Genomic DNA, 17,481 nt, shown 5'->3' on the forward strand with positions numbered 1-17,481 from the left:
ACATCACATTTCCCCTCCCCCACCCTTGTTCCTAACTCTTGGCAGTACTAATCTATTCTCTGTTTCTAAAATTTTATTATTTCAAAATACTATCTAAATGAAATCATGCCACATTTAACCTTTTGGAATTCACTTTTTTTCCCTCTCAGTGCAATTCCTCATAGACTGGTCTAAATTGCTATTTGTATGAATGGTTTGATTATTTTTCTCCCTGAATAGTATTCCATGGTATACATGTATCATGTATCACAGATTGTAGAATATCTGGGCTATGTCTGGTTTTTGGCTACTTAGGAATAAAACTTCTATGAACATTTATGCACAAATTCTTGTGTGAATTTAAGTTTTTATTTCTCTGGGATATATGACCAAGTGTGCCATTGCTGGTTCATATTGTAGTTGTATGTTTAGATTTTATAAGAAATTGCTATACTGTTTTCCCCACAGTGACTGTACCATTTTACATGCTAACCAGCAGTTGTGATCGAATTTGTCTGCACCCTCACCAGCAGTTGATATTTTCACTATTTTTCATTTTAGTCACTCTAATAGATGTGTGGAGTTACCATTGCTGCTTTAATTTTCATTTTTCTGATGGCTAACGATGTTGAACTTCTTTTCATGTGCTGCTTAATCCTCAGTATATTCTCTTTGGTGACATGTCTATTCATGTCTTTTGTCCATTTTCTAATTAGATTGCCTTTTCTTTCTATTGTTTTGACTATTGTTTTGACTTTCTTACTATTGTTTTGACTATGCATGGTATATTCTAGGTACTAGTCCTTTGTTGGCTGTGATTTGCAGATATTTTCTCCTAGCTATTAACTTGTTCATTCTTCTTAATAGAATTGTTCACATAAGAAAAAAACTTTAATCTTAGTGAAGTTCAGTTTATCAATTTTTCCTTTCGTGCATCATCCTTTTGGTGTCTAGCCTAAGAACTTTTTGCCCAATCTCATATGCCGAGGATTTTCTCCTGGTTTTTTGTACAAGTTTTATTGTTTTTACTTTTTACACTTATGGATGTCATCTATTTTGAGTTAATTTTTGTATAAAATGTGAATTTTAGATCAAGGGTTTTTGGGTTTTTTTTTTTTTTTTTGGTTTTTGCCTATGGATATCCAATTGTTCCAGCATCTTTTGTTGAAAAGGCTATCCTTCCTCAATTGAATTGCTTTTGCGCCTTTCTCAAAAAACCAGGTTGGCATATTTATGTGGGAGTTTTTCTGGGGACTCTGTTTCATGTATATATGTATGTTTCCCTCCATTAATCAATACCTCACTATTGTCATTTCTGTAGCCATATAATAGGTTTTAATATCTGGTAGAACAATCTTCTCATTTTATTTTTCTCTAACAAAATTGTTTTCACTAATTTAATTACTTTTCCATAAAATTTTGCTGAGATTTAATAGGAATTGCATTAAACCTGTAGATCAATTTGGGGGTAAGATGGATGTCTTTACTATGTTAAATCTTCCCACATTTGAACAAAGTATGTTTCAGTACTTATTTAGGTCGTCTTTGATTTCTTTCATCAGCATTTTGTAATTTTCAGCACCCACATCACGTACATATTTGGGTTTTATTAGATTTAAACCTATGTATTTTATTTTCTTTGCGGTGATTATAAATAGTACTGTTTTATATTATGATGTCTAAATATTCTTTGGTAGCATATAAGAATGGAATTAGTTTGTGTGTATATAGTTTGTGTGTGTTGATCTTGAATGTGCTGAAGTTACTTTAGTTCTTGGAAGTTGTGAGTGTGTGTTTGTAGTATATAGTCCTTGCCATTTCCTACATAAGCATTTATCTGCAAATAGGAACAGTTTTATTTCTTTCCAATCTGTATGGCATTTTGTTCTCATCTTATTACACTTGCTAAAACTTCTAGTGCTATTTTGAGTAAGAGTGATGGGAAGAGACATCTTTGCATTGTTCCTGACTTTATAGAAAAGACTTCAGTCTTTGACTTTAAAGTACTTACACTTAAAGTAAGCTATAAGTATTTTGTAGATGCTCTTTCCTAACTTACTGAGAATTTTTATCATGAATAGGTACTGGGTTTTGTCAAATGCTTTTTCTGTGTCAGTTGACATAGTCCTCTTAAATTTGTTGATATAGTGGATTAAATTGTTTTTTTTTTTTAATGTTGAATCCACCTTTCATATGTGGTGTAAATTCCACCTAGTCATGGTTTATAATTTTCATACATTGTGGGAATCACTTTGCTAGTGTCTTCTTGAGGATTTTTTTTTTTTTTTGCATAAAGAACTGGGGTGTAGGCCAGAGGTGTGGAGGGGTGAGAGGATTCACCAGAGACAGAGTGGGGAGCAGAACAGGCACATTGACTGAAATACACTGCTGACGGGAGCAGCAGGCGAGACAGGAGAGTTCTGCTGTGCCTTATGTGGTTAGCTCCCTGGTCGGGGATCAAACTCAGGCCATAGGGGAGATAGTGCTGAGACTTAACCCCTAGGCCACTGGGAGAATTTTTAAATGCATTTGAGATTTTTAAATATTCTTGAAAATTATTGATCTTTTTTCCTTTTTTTTTTGTACTGTCTTTTCCTGTTGTTGTTTTGTTTTGTTTTGTTTTTTGGTCATTGTTGTTATTAGAGGAATATTGATCTCTAATTTTTAGGAGAGTTCGTGAAGAAATGGTATTGATTCTTCTTTAAAAATTTGGTAGAATTCGTGCCTCCCCAGTGGCGTAAAGGGTTAAGACACAACCTGTCTGCAGCCTCTGCAGAACGAGTTCAATCCCTGGCCAGGGACGTAACCCACATGGGGCAGCAGACCTCTCCTGTCTCGCCCACTGCTCCCCTCAGCAATGTATTTCACTTAGTCAGCCTGTTCTGTTCCCCGTTCTGTCTCTGGTGAATTCTCTCACCCCCCACACGTCTGGCCTGTACCCCAGTTCTTGTATAAATAAATAAATAAATCTTTTTTAAAAATTGGTAGAATTCTTCGGTGAAGCCCTCTGGGCCTAGATATATCATTTTTGGGAGCTTTAGAATTACATTTCCAAAGCATTTTTTAATGCTTCTAAGATTATTCAGATTATCTTGTGGAATTTTCATAATTTGTGATTTTCTAGGAATTGGTGCATTTCTGCTAAGTTGTTGAACCTGTAAGCATAAAACTGTTTATATGATTTCCTTTTTATCTATTTTTTTGACTGCAGTATCTGTAGTGATATACTTTTAGGTTCTTTAGTGATATGCCTTGTTTCATTCCTCATATTGATGATTTGTGTTTTATTTTTATTTTGTCAGTCTTGGTAAAGAATTTTATTTATTATTTTTAGGAGAGTCCTCTTTTACTTCATTTATTTTCTCCATGATGTTCCTATTTTCAAATTCATTAATATATGCTCTTTATCATTTCTGTTCTGCTTGCTTTGAATTAATTCACTTCGCATTTTTTCTGTTTTCTTAATGTAAGAGCTTAGATTATTGACTTAAGACCTCTCCTTGGATCTGATAGTGTTCTCTGTCAAGGCCTTTCTAATAGTCAGAATTTTTAAAACCTCAGTTGTCATCGCTAACTATCAGTTTCACTAATGATTCTTTTACTGTGCATTATAAAGCTCCGTGTTAACAAACATCTGCACATAGATATATCCCAAAGGCATCTCAAATTAAACTTGTCTAAAACCAAACTCGTTATCTTTTCTCTCACCTGGGCCTCCCAGAGCTCTAACGCCTTCTACTTTCTTTTTTTTTTTTTCAGCTTCTGTTTCCTTAATTGCTATTATTTACTCAGGGACTTCAGGTAGACTATTTCTATTTCTTTAGTAAGTAATGACGATTACACTTCTTAAAGACTTCTGGAATCTTTTCAGTTGATTCCCTCTGCCCTCTATACCTTCTTTCAGGTCTACTCCATCCCCCACCTTAAAAGTAGAATAGTTTTATAAGGTTTATGAAAACTACCGAATTTCTTGTCCACAACACATTTCCCACTTTCTAGATCGCTTTCAGTTATTTTAGCCTGCATTTTGAATTATTTATTTCTATATATCTAGATACCATGTATACTGCTACTTTTTAGTTTTTCCATTTTAGGCCTTCTGTACTGACTTCTCAAAATGGGAGGGGAGGATTTAACTCTTTAATATCACCCCATTATTTACATATTTATACAATATAGACCACTCCATTTCATATATATACACATATACACTTATATGTGCAAATACACTTTTTCTTCATCCTCCCAATATAGTTTTACACATAGGTCTATGTTTAATATTCAAATTATTCTTACTTAAATATTCACAGCTCAGCCATGTAGCCTACTGTATCATCTTTCTAAGTTGTTGTTGTTCTTTGAATTTTATTTCATTTGCTTTCTAATATTTCCCTACCTTTTCTTTAAATCTCTAATTTTTTAACTTATTTTTTGAAGTAAAATTGCATTATAACATTATATAAGTTTCAGGTATGCATCACTGAAAATCAGCATGCACTTATACTACATTAAGTTCACTGCTAGAAACACAATTCTATCCTTCATTATATATGTGACCCCATTGTAAATATATCCATTTCATTTTGTTGGATTCATCTCTCACAGAGCCTACTAATCTCTAATTTATCAATTTAACAATCTGGAATTGTTGATCTCTTGGTCTGCTACTCAGCTAAGTTCTCCCTGCTATAGCAGTCTTGAATTTCATGTATTTCTTTCTTATTTGACTCTGTTTCATGGCTCTTAATTATACCTCCTATTTCTTAGTTTACTCCCTGTTTTGCTGTGGCACATATTCCATCAGCTTCCTGATAAAGTGCATGTGAAGTAAAATTTTTGAGCCCTTGCATGACCGAAAAGGTCTTTATTCTACCCTCACACTCAATTGATAATATCGTGTATTGAATTCCAACTTGGAAATAATTTCTCTAACTTTTGAAGAAGTTGACCCATTGTTTTCTAGTTTTGAGGACCATTCTGATTCCCAAATCTTTATGTAACATCTTTGCATTTATGTTTTCTTTTGCCCGTGGAAGTATTTAAGATCTTCCTCCAGAATACTGAAATTTCAGATGATACGCCATCAGTGTAACTTTATTTCATCCAGAGAGTTGGTGTTTAGTGAGCCATTGCACTTGAGAAACCCTTTTCTTTCAGCTTGGTGAAATTTTCTGGAATTAGGTTTCTGCTTATTTCCTTCCCTATATTTTCTCTACTCTTAAGAATAAGAAGTAAGTCAGTGTTCTAGGAGCTGTTAGTGAAGGGACTAGGAGCTCAGTGTTCAGTTAGTAAACTTTAACTTTCTAAATCTTGTAAACTTTTACCTAATCCCTGTTTTGGGTACAGATTCCTTGCTTCCACTTCTGGGTTTCGATAGGGAGAATCACCTAGGGTAGAATGTGACGGAGAGGAGGGGCCTGCCTCTGATTCATATTCCTATTTTCAGCCCCACTTTTTAGTACTACTTTGAATTACCTAGTTCTGTTCATTCCAAATCCTTTCTAGGTTTTTTCAGTACACATCTAGTTGTGATTTTCACAGGTTTCTTGTGGTCTGCTTTCTTGTGCCTTTGTCCTTGTGGTTTTATGTTTTCATCTTTTTCTTTTTAAAAAAAATCTCCTTCCTGCTATTTTACAGTGTTTTTGAAATGTAGCAATGATTAATGTAGATGTTTAGATCTTTAACTGGAGACTTTACTGGTCTTTCCTCGATTGTATTACCCCACTCCAATTCACTTTTACAATACTGCCAGAGTGGTTTTGATATAAATGAGACTGTTCTCATCACCTCTTTATTAAAAACTCTTAAGGGCCTCCCTGGTGGTGCAGCGGGTTGAACACAGTGCTGTGAAACCGTCCGCAGCCTCTGCAGTGCCATTTCGATTCCCGGCCGCCAGGGAGATACCCACATGGCATGGCAGACCTCTCCTATCTCACCCACTGCTTCCCTCAGCAGTGTATTTCGGTCCATCTGCCTGTTCTGCTCACCACTCTGTCTCTGGTAAATCCTCTCACCCTTCCCCGCCTCTGGCCTGTACCCCAGTTCTTATATAAATAAATCTTGATTTATAGGCAGGGCGGATCAACATGGAAGCGAGGAAACGCTGCGAGTAAGATCTCCCATTAAAAAGAAGTTAATAGGGAGGAAAAGCGGCAGGTCCCAGTGAGAACTGGGACATGGAAGATAAACGGGCGACTCCAGCAAACTACCCGAAGAAAAAGTTGCCATAAAAGAGGACTAGAAGGGAGGAAAGCTCAGAATCCTGCTACCCTCCCCCACCCACAAAGTTGGCACTCTTGGACCAACAGAAAGGAGGAAAAAACAAAAAAACTAAAACAACCAACAAGAACAAACTACTCATCAAGCGGGATTGTGAGTGGAAAGGAACTATTTCAGCCACCACACCCTGTGAACTGGAGCTGTGGAGAACCCTGCAGGATTCTCTGCGGAGGTGAGCAAATGGCTCCAGGCGCCATTAGAGAAAAACAAAAACTCCCGGAGACCTACACACAGCCCCAGGCCAGCTGGTAAGCTTGTGCAGTAAGCGGCACACTTGAAAAGGATACGCAGATCGTGGCTGCCCAGGTCCCCGCGCCTGTGACCTAGGCTTGCAGGAATACGTGCGGGGGCCCTCTCTGAGGTGAATGTCCCTCCCTGAGCAATCAGAAACCAGGCGCCTGGACACGGGAGCAGGGTGCAAAAGGTGCCATTTCTGTGGACACTGAACTGGGCTACAGCCCACGTCCTGGACCTGAGGGCTTTGGAACTGAGACCTGGGGCATGAAATTCGGGGTGTGGGATCCCCACAATGGTGGGGCACAAGGCAGACACAGCACCCCAAAGCCGTTGAGGCTTTCCCTACCACTCCCACTATGTTCCCCTGTCCCACGGGGTAAAAAAAAAAAACAGCTCCCCAAGGACACTGGGAGAGATCTCTGGCGCCACCTAGAACCAGAAAAAAAAATCACCAACACCCCATAGAATAGGGACCTTTCTTCAGTAAAGACTGCTTGAAACCGGCAGAAGGCTCCCAGAGGAGTCAGAGGTGAGCTGGGAAGTTCGCCCAAGCCAGGCCCCTTCTGACCAGGAGTCAGAGCCCAGAGGGGAGCCGGCACCCACGGCCAGGGCAGACTGGGCGCACGGAGGAGTGTGCCTGTCTACGAATCGCCATTTTAGAATAGGGACCATTCTTCAATAAAGACTGCTCGAAACTGGCAGAAGGCTCCCGGAGGAGCCAGAGGTGAGCTGGGAAGTTCGCCCAGGCCAGGCCCCTTCTGGCCAGCAGTCCCAGCCCAGAGGGGGAGCGAGCACCCACGACCAGGGCAGACTGGGCGTGCGGAAGAATGTGCCTGTCTCCAAATCGCCATTTTAGAACAGGGACCGTTCTTCAATAAAGACTGCTCGAAACTGGCAGAAGGCTCCCGGAGGAGCCAGAGGTGAGCTAGGAAGTTCGCCCAGGCCAGGCCCCTTCTGGCCAGCAGTCCGAGCCCAGAGGGGGAGTGGGCACCCACGGCTGGGCCAGACTGGGTACACGGAAGAGTGTGCCTGTCTCTCAAGCGCCATTTAGAACTGGGACCTTTCTTCAATAAAGACTACTTAAATTTGGCAGAAGGCTCCCCGTGGAGCCAGAGGGAGAAGGTTCCCTGCGCAGTCAGAGGTGAGCTGAAGGCCCCCACAAGCCTGGTCCCACCTTGCAGGAAGTCGGAGCCCAGAGGAGGATCCAGAGATTTGGAACCCAGAGTGCAATCCAGCTGCCCCACCTCCAGGGAAGTCTGTGGGACTTCAGGATGCACCTTTGTAACTAAACACAGAAGGAGGAGAGATTCTGTGACAGTGACGATTAACATACTCAAAGTACCACTGCCTCACTAGACTTCTGGCATAACAGTTTTTGACTCGTTTGGATTGCCAGTTTCTGAAACTCCCAAAAGAACACACCAAAAAGATGCCAGCCAGTACCAGTGGCATAGTGTCTCAACGCATAAGGCAAATTAGAAGACAGGCAGCAGGGAAAAGAAAAACTACAAGCAAAGTAGCAATGCCCCAGAAAAAAGACACACCACAAAAAATAAATAAATAAATAAATAAATAAACACCCACCAGCTTGCAACTACACTGACTTGGAAAAACTTCTGAGCATTCCAGAAAAAGAATTTAAAATTGCTGTGATGAAAAAACTGATGGAAGTCATTAAGGAAAACAACGCTCAGAAGAATGAAATTGAGTCCCTAAAGAGGGAAGCAAAAGAAATGCAGGAGATCAAAGAATTAATGGAGGCGCTAAAGAACTGTGGGAAAAGCAATAAAAGCAGAATAGATGAAATGGAAGAACGAGTAAGTACTCTTGAAGACACAGAAATAAAAAGAACCAAAACAGAAAAGGAAAGAGAAGTACGAAGGAAAAAGACAAAGAAAGACTTCGGGAACTATCTGACTCCATGAGGAAAGGAAATATAAGAGTTATAGGAATCCCAGAAGGAGATGAGAGAGATGTAGGAACACAGAAAATATTCAAGGAAATAATTGAAGAGAACTTCCCAAACGTGAAGAAGGAGCTGAAAATTGATATACAAGAAGCAAGAAGAATACCAAACTTCCATGATGAAAGGAAAAATACAGAAAGATACATAATAGTAAAGCTCCCAAGAATCCAAGACAAGGAAAAAATAATGAAGCTGATAAGAGGGAAGAAACTGATAAAATTCAAAGGAAAACCAAACAGACTGACATCAGACTTCTCTGAAGAAACACTATGGGCAAGGAGAGAGTGGAGGGACATAGTCAACAGACTCTAAGAAAACAGATGCCAACCAAGAATACTCTAACCTGCAAAGCTCTCCTTCCTCTATGAAGAAAGAATAAGGACCTTCCCAGACAAACAGAAACTTTGGAATTTCATTACGAATAAACCCCCACTCCAAAAAATACTACAAGGAGTCCTAAAGCCAGAACTGCAGAGGGATGAATAACAACAAAAGAAGGCCAAAAAAAAAGTTATTAAAAGAATAAATAAATAAAATCAAAGGAAAGACAAACACAATGGCAAATACAGATGCTAACATATCAATATTAACTCTAAACATAAATGGACTAAACTCTTCAATAAAAAGAGACAGAGTCACAGGCTGGATTAAGAAACAAAACCCAACTTTTGCTGTCTCCAGGAAACACATTTAGCTGCAAAAGATAAAAATAGACTCAAAGTTAAAGGATGGAAAACAATCCTACAAGCAAATGGACCAAAAAAGAAAGCAGGAACAGCTATACTTATATCAGATAAAACAGATTTCAAACTCAAAAAAAAAAAGAGACCCCAATGGTCACTACTTTATGATCAAGGGGACAATACTTCAAGAAGAAATAACACTCATTAACATATATTCACCAAACGAAGGAGCACCAAAATATATCAGACAGCTATTATCATCTTTGAAAACAGACATCAGAGAAAACACATATGTAGTAGGAGACTTCAACACACCACTATCAACAATGGATAGATCAACGAGACAAAAAATAAGTAAAGACACTAAAGCTCTAAATAAGGATCTAGAGCACTTGGGCATAACAGACATCTACAGAACATTAAACCCAAAAAAATCTGAGTACACATTTTTCTCAAGTGCACATGGATCATTCTCCAGGATCTATCACATGCTGAGACCCAATACAAACATCAGTAGATACATCAAGATTGAAATCATACCAAGCATCTTTTCTGACCATGAAGGCATCAAACTAGAAATAAACCACAAAAAGAAGGCAAGGAACTCTCCTACCTCATGGAGATTGAAACCCACACTACTGGAAGACCATTGGACCAATGAGATCAAAGAAGAAATTAAAAAATTCTTTGAATTGAATGACAAGTAGGACACCAATTTCCTAAGTGTATGGGATGCAGCAAAAACAGTAATAAGAGGAAAATATATAGCAATAGAGGCTCACATCAAGAAACAAGAAATAACTCAAAGAAACACCTAATCTCGAAATGCAACGAACTAGAAAAAGAACAACAAAAAAAACCCAAAACCAGTACAAAAAAAAGAAATAATAAAAACCAAAGCAGAAATAAATGAAATCGAAACTAAAAAAAGCAACCAAAAGATCAATGAAACCAAGAGCTGGTTCTTCGAAAAAATAAATAAAATAGACAAACCCTAGCCAGGCTCACAAAGGAAAAAAGGGAGAAAGCACAAATAAACAAGGATCACAAATGAAAGAGGAGAAATCACAATGGACACAGCAGAAATCAAAAGAATAATCAGAAACTACTATGAACAGTTATATGGAAACAAGTTGAACAATCTAGAGGAGATGGAATATTCCTACAACTCTACAATCACCCAAAAAGAAAAAGAAGAAAATAAACACCTAAACAGACCAATTGAGCAGCAGCACAATTGAAATGGTAATCAAAAAACCTTCCCAAAAACTAAAGCCCAGGACTGATGGATTTACAAATGATTCTACCAAACGTCAGAAACATTAGTGCCTATCCTTCACAAACTCTTCCAAAAAATTGAGAAGGAAGGGATAATACCAAACATGTTCAATGAAGCCAACATTACACTAATACCAAAACCCAACAAAGACAACACAAAAAAAGAAAACTACAGGCCAATCTCTCTAATGAACACTGATGCAAAAATCCTCAGTAAAATTTTAGCTATCAGAATCCAACAATGTATCCATAAGATAATTCACCACGACCAAGTAAGATTCATTCCAGGGACACTAGGATGGTTCAACATCCAAAAATCAATCAATGTTATCCAACACATCAACAAAAAGAAATATAAAAACCATATGATAGTATCAATAGATGCTGAGAAAGCTTTCGACAAAGTGCAACACCCATTCATGATAAAAGCCCTTGAAATTCTTGGGATACAAGGAACATACCTCAACATCATAAAGGCCATCTATGACAAGCCAACAGCCAGTATCATTCTCAATGGTGAAAAGCTGAAACCATTTCCATTAAGATCTGGAACAAGACAAGGATGTCCACTCTCACTACTGCTTTTCAATATAATACCGGAAGTCCTAGCCAGAGCAGTAAGACAAGAGAAAGACATACAAGAAGTCCAAATAGGAAGAGAAGAATTCAAACTATCACTATTTGCAGATGATATGAAAATATACATAGAGAACCCCAAAAACTCCACAGAAAAACTAATTCAACTCATCAATCAGTTCAGTAAAGTGGCAGGAAATCAACATGCAAAATCAACACGCAAAAGTCAGTAGGCTTCCCATACACAAACAAATCTGAAGAAGAAATAAAAAAAAAACCATCCCTTTTATTATCAATACAAAAATAATCAAATACTTGGGAATGAATCTAACAAAAGAGGTAAAGGACCTATACAAAGAAAACTATAAAACACTGTTAAAAGAAATAGAAGAAGACACAAAGAAATGGAAAGACATCCCCTGCTCATGGACTGGAAGAATAAACATTATTAAAATGGCCATCCTACCAAAAGCGATATACAGATTCAATGCTATTCCAATAAAAATTCAATGTCATTCTTCAAAGAAATAGAACAATTATTGATGAATTCATATGGAATCACCAAAAACCCCAATAGCCAAAGCTCCTGAAAAAAAAAGAAGGGAATGGAGGCATCACACGCCCAGACTTCAAACTATACTACAAAGCCATAATCATCAAAACTGCATGGTATTGGAACAAGAACAGACACACAGACCAATGGAATTGAATAGAAAATCCAGAAGTAAACCCTCAGATTTATGGTCAACTAATATTTAACAAAGGAGCAAAGAATACGCATTGGAGCAAAGAAAGTTTGTTCAATAAATGGTGCTGGGAAAACTGGGTTGCTACATGCAAAAGAATGAAGCTTGACTACTACCTAACACCATGCACAAAAAACAACTCAAAATGAATCAAAGAACTAGATATAAGACCTGAAACCATAAAATACATAGAAGGAAATATAGGCTAAACACTACATGATATGCACATCAAAGACATCTTTACAGACACATCACCCAAAGCAGTGATAGTGAAGGTAAAGATAAACAGCAGTGACTACATCAAATTAAAGAGCTTCTGAACAGCAAAAGAGACAATAACAAAAACAAAGAGAAACCCCACCGACTGGGAGAACATTTTTGCACACAACACTAACTATAAAGGACTGATCACAAAAATCTACAAAGAGCTGATGAGACTCAACAAAAACAAAGAAAATAATCCAATCAAAAAGGGGCAGAAGAGCTAAAAAGAAACTTCTCTGAAGAGGAAATGCAAATGTCCAACAGGCATATGAAAAAATGTTTGACATCACTTGTAATCAGGGAAATGCAAATCAAAACTACAATGAGATACCATCTTACACCAGAGAATGGCACATATTAAAAAAACTAGCAACAACAAATGTTGGCGAGGTTGTGGAGAAAAAGGAACTCTCCTGCACTGTTGGTGGGAGTGCAAACTGGTCCAACCACTATGGAGAGCTGTGTGGAGATTTCTGGACCTACTAAACATAGAGCTTCCATATGATCCAGCAATTCCACTCCTGGGTATTTACCCAAAGGACACAGAAACATCAATTCCAAAGAGCACCTGCACCCCTATGTTTATAGCAGCACTATTTACAATAGCTAAGCTTTGAAAACCAACCAAATGCCCAAAAATAGATGACTGGATCAAGAAGACGTGGTACATATACACCATGGAATATTTCTCAGCATTCACAAAAGATAAACACATGCAATTTGCAGCAACATGGATGGCGCTGGAAGGGGTCATGCTCAGCGAAATAAGCTAGAAAGAGAAAGAAAAATACTGGATGGTCTCACTCATAGCAGGAATCTAGAAAACTTAAATAAGGGACCAGGAAAAAGAATAACTATAAGAAAGAAAATATCAAAATCAACAAACAACTATAAACCAGAGACACTCTCTGGGGGTTGGGGGCAGGGAAAGGAGGGCTTGGGGTCAAAATAAGGGGGTTGTAATTGTATGGGGAATATAAAAATAAAATTTAAATAAAATGTGAAAAAAATAAATAAAATCAGACATAGAAACTTAAAAAAAAATCTTTAAAAAAAGAATTTTAAAATTCTTTGCATAATTTACAAAGTACCCTCTACAATCTAACCTGTATTTTTCCAGTCCCATCTCTTGTTTGCAGCACTGCTTTAAAAAAGTATTTATGATTTTGCATGCACCCACTATTCTTTCTTTGTCTATATTAATAAATGTTCAACTGATTCTTCCTGACCTACACCACCCCATCATTGTCTGCCTGATAGCTACTCCCATGTAAGGATGTAGTTTACATGCCATCTCTTCTAGGAAGCTTTTCTTGACTCATCATTCTAATAGTGTGTCTACATACAGTATTGCTAGCATTTATTGTATACTATCACGGTTGCTTATTTACATGTCTGTCTCCCTTACTGGAACTTGAGCTCCTTAATAATAGAGATTATGTCTTAATTATTTTTGTATCTTCAGATCTTAGCAATGTCTCATATAAATGTGGAGTCCAGTATACATTTTTAAATTTATTTGTCCCTAATGTGTACATAGCACATTGTACTCAGCTTTGATGGAAAAAGAAATGCAAAACTAAAAGACATGTATACATGAATATTGTTCCATATAATTTCTACATTTTGATGGCTGCTAAATTTTCCATTGTGTATATATGTGTGTGTGTGTGTGTGTGTGTGTGTGTGTGTGTGCCAGAATTTATTTAACTATTCCCCCATTGTTAAATAATGGTTAATGTTTTCAACTTTTCACTGTTTTAAATTAAATTGTGCTGCAGTGAGCCTAGATGTAATCACCATTATCATTCTTCATTAAAACTTAATAGGTAAAAATAATTCCCATATTTCATTTCAGTTCTTCTGGCTACTAATGAGGTTGACTATTTTAAAAATGCTTATAACCAATTTGTATATCATTTTACAAGTCATCTATTTGTGACTTTTGGCCATTTTTTGATCAGGGATATTCTCTTACTGCCCTTATTTTCTACCAGGAGAATAAGAGGTATGCTATAGAGTGTCTGTGAGAGTACATTGTCCTTTGATGGTGAATTTTATATTATCTAATAATATTTATAATGTATAACTTAAAAATAATTACAGTAGAAAGCTGTGCTTGAATTTAGTGGCCAAATTTCTTATTTTCGTAACTTTCTCTGAAAGTTAATCTTTATCTAAAATATTTTCAAGTAGGTTAAGTCAAAGAAAACATATGTTCCCTAAACAGAATGGGACTGGCCAGAGGAGTTTTACCAGAATCTTTTGGGAGGAAGTTCTCTTTGAAAAATATTTTTAAGCAGACAAAATATGATCTTAACCAACATAAAGTTTTTTTTTAATGGACTTTCTGTCCCATAATTCTCTATGGCTATCCTATGCCAATACCACACTGTCTTGATTATTACAGCATTATTTATTCTTTTTCAAGATTGTTTTGTCCACACTGGGTCCTTTGCCTTTCCATGCAAATTTTGAACTAGTTTTATCTACTAACCTTGTCTATTTCTACAAAATCACCTGAAATTTTCACAGAGATTACTTGGATCTGTACATCAGTCTATGGAGATTTGTCATAACACCATTGAGCCTTTCAGTCCATAAACATGGATTAACTCTTCACTTATTTAGATTTTTTATTTTGGCGGCGGGGTGGGGGTGGTGGTGGACCCTCGCCGGGAGCCGGGGATCCGAACTGGTGCTGCAGAGGCTGCGGGCAGCCTCGCACCCAGCACTCAACTGCTGCGCCACCAGGGGAGGCCCTAGATATTTATTTTTCTTTTAGTCATGTTTTGTAGTTTTTAGTATATAGGTCTTATGTTTCATTTGGTAAATTTATTCATAAGTGTTTTCTTTTTGATGCTGTCATATATAGAATTATTTTAATTTCATTTTCATATTGTTCACTACAATTCTTTAATAATGTCAAAATGTGTGTGGCATATTTCCCCCCAAATTTAGACTATTACTAGCATTTTCTTATTATTTAATAGACCTTTGTGAACCAATCACTGATGAATACATATCATGGGACCAGACAGTTAATGCCTAGGTGTAGTTCTCTCCTTAAAGAATGAAAGTCTGTATGTTAATACAGAAATAATCCTAAGAATTGAATTTAAAGACATGACAAAATATTTATAGTAAGGATCTCTTAGTAATGCTGACTTATATTTTTTGACATTTTATTCATTAACATTTTCTAATAAATGAACTTCTTTGCATTTAATATGTATCAATTAGCAAATTAAGTAAATTGTGCTTATGTGGACACTTTTGACCTCAAGTTAATGGTTTGTTGTAGTGCTCATTTGGGCTTTTATCAGTTTGAAAATGTTCTTAGGGGGGAAATTTGTATCCAGCTGTTCATTTGTGCAACGGAAAGGACATTAGTTTGCCATGTTCATGGTCACTGTTTTTCTAGCCTTTCAGTAGACAACCATTATTTTAAGCACTTGTTCCAAAGGTGTGATCTTACATAATGCCTCTATATTATAAGATAGGATAAAGCATTATACTTTAAAAACAGAATCACAGCATGGGTTTTCCAAGTGGCTGATGAAAATTACATTGCTTCAAATGTTTTGTTTTTCTCTTGCAAAGTTTTTCTTAAATCTTTGACACCTATTGTTTATTAACTAGTGAGTATTAGTGAACACTAAAACAAATGGCCAAGTTTAATTGGACATGTTAATAGAAAAATGTGCACAACTGATTCAGATGATCATGCTTATAGCTCATTTTTTACTACAGAAAGTTATTGTTTTGTATGGTAAAATTAATGGTATTTTTTTTTTTGTTGTGCCCCTGAGCAAAGTTTAGGACCATCAAGTTAAATAAATTATTAGGAAGGAACAGAAATATGAATCAACTCAATATGATAATGTGCTTACAGATAGCAAGACCTACCTAAATCTATACCTTCAATTTAATGACACCCTGTATGACACTTTTAAGCTGTAGTGAGTGAAAGACAATTAACACTTTTTTTCAATGGAACATAAATGTCAAGGAGGCATGCTAGGAAGAGCAGATCAAGAACATCCTTGTCCACTGTTTTTGTAATAGTTTCTAAACTAAGAAACATGATTTTTCTTCTACATTTTCTAGTACTTAGTTATTTAAATTGATCTTCAGCATCTCATAAATCATACATTGAAGAGAGAATATAACTTATAATATTCCTGGAATATTTTGACCTCAGATTAATGATGTATAACCTTTCCCCTTACAGGCATGCTGCAAAGGAAGGTAGAAGAGGTAACACAGGTTTTTGAGACTCATCACTGCAAGGAACAGGACAACAATGTCAGGATTGCTTTTAATTGAATGGTCAAATTTTCTGCATGTTGTTTTTGGATTATATATTACCTACAAATATAGATGATGTTAAATAAAGTAGTATTTACAGTTATGCTTTAATCTTTGGTTGCAGTAAAATCTGTCTGTTTTTGTGGCTTTTTCTCCATTTAAATATTATACTGTTGAGGATTATACTGTTTGACTGTTAGTATTAATAGATTAAAATATTAGCCCTGTTGTTTAGAAGGAAATCTCATAGATGTTGATTCTCTGTAGTTCATATCTTACTCTGCTAGATTCCATTCCTTTCTACGAGCACAAATCAGCTTTCTCACTCTAATCAGATCATAGAGAAGCGTTTGCCAAAAAAATAAATGCCAGTTTGTCTTTACTAGCTGCCTGTTACTTTCAACATACAGTGCTAGTTACTATAAACTCGCTCTCCTCAAAAGAACTTACTGTCTAGTTTGAAAATAAATAATGCCTGTCTGTATGAAAACAACACAAGGTTATATGTTATCCATTACAGAAAGTGTGTGCCACAGAAATTCAGAGAAGGCAGTACAAATCAGTGTTGATTGTGGATTTGAATTAGGTTATTTTAGAAAGGGGAAGGATCAGGCAATGTGCTTTCTTTTGATGTACAGATACCTTGGTATCTTATTTAGTTTTAATATTTGATTTATATTTGATTTTTGTGGATTTTTTTTAAAAAAGCATTGTTCTTAGCATGGGACAGTCTGATCCCTTCAATTACATGTTTCATCTCTGTCAATAAATAAAGGTAATGTTCTAAAAACAAATAAAAGTATAACACCAAAATTTGCTACTTGAAAGTTTTTGAGTGACTGGAGCTTGGCTGTCTGTAATTACTGACCTGAATTTCTGTTGTGCTGACTGCACATGACCATCCTGAGGGGTACATAGTCCAGGAAGAAAATACTTTTGGAGTGAGGATTAGTGATTTTTATCTTATGAGTAGAATAAACATCAGAATTTACATGACCTTTTTTCTACCCAAACTTTTCAAATTAACAGCTTGTTGTCAGGTAAGTTTTTGTAATCACTCAAAATTTTCGAGTGAAAATATTTCAGAGACCATTAAATTTTGTGGGTGGTTTCTGTAAGTAAATGCAGCTTATGAGTAATCTTGAATAATCTCTAATTTTTT

At 36.6% G+C, this 17,481-nt stretch overlaps 1 protein-coding gene across 1 annotated transcript in view; it reads left to right on the forward strand.

Annotated features, from left to right (window-relative positions):
• NUP62CL (nucleoporin 62 C-terminal like) overlaps window positions 1-17,188 on the forward strand; it is a 76,138-nt gene extending 58,950 nt beyond the window's left edge. Inside the window, exon 9 of the mRNA XM_037512115.2 lies at window positions 16,243-17,188. Within this exon, the coding sequence (XP_037368012.1) occupies window positions 16,243-16,337 (95 nt within the window). The 3' untranslated portion in view covers window positions 16,338-17,188. The remainder of the gene's footprint in view (window positions 1-16,242) is intronic.
• Window positions 17,189-17,481: the final 293 nt, after the last annotated feature.

Source organism: Talpa occidentalis, unplaced genomic scaffold (genome assembly GCF_014898055.3).
Source record: "Talpa occidentalis isolate TD23 unplaced genomic scaffold, MPIMG_talOcc4v2.1 talOcc4.15, whole genome shotgun sequence".
Taxonomy (NCBI): Eukaryota; Metazoa; Chordata; class Mammalia; order Eulipotyphla; family Talpidae; genus Talpa; species Talpa occidentalis.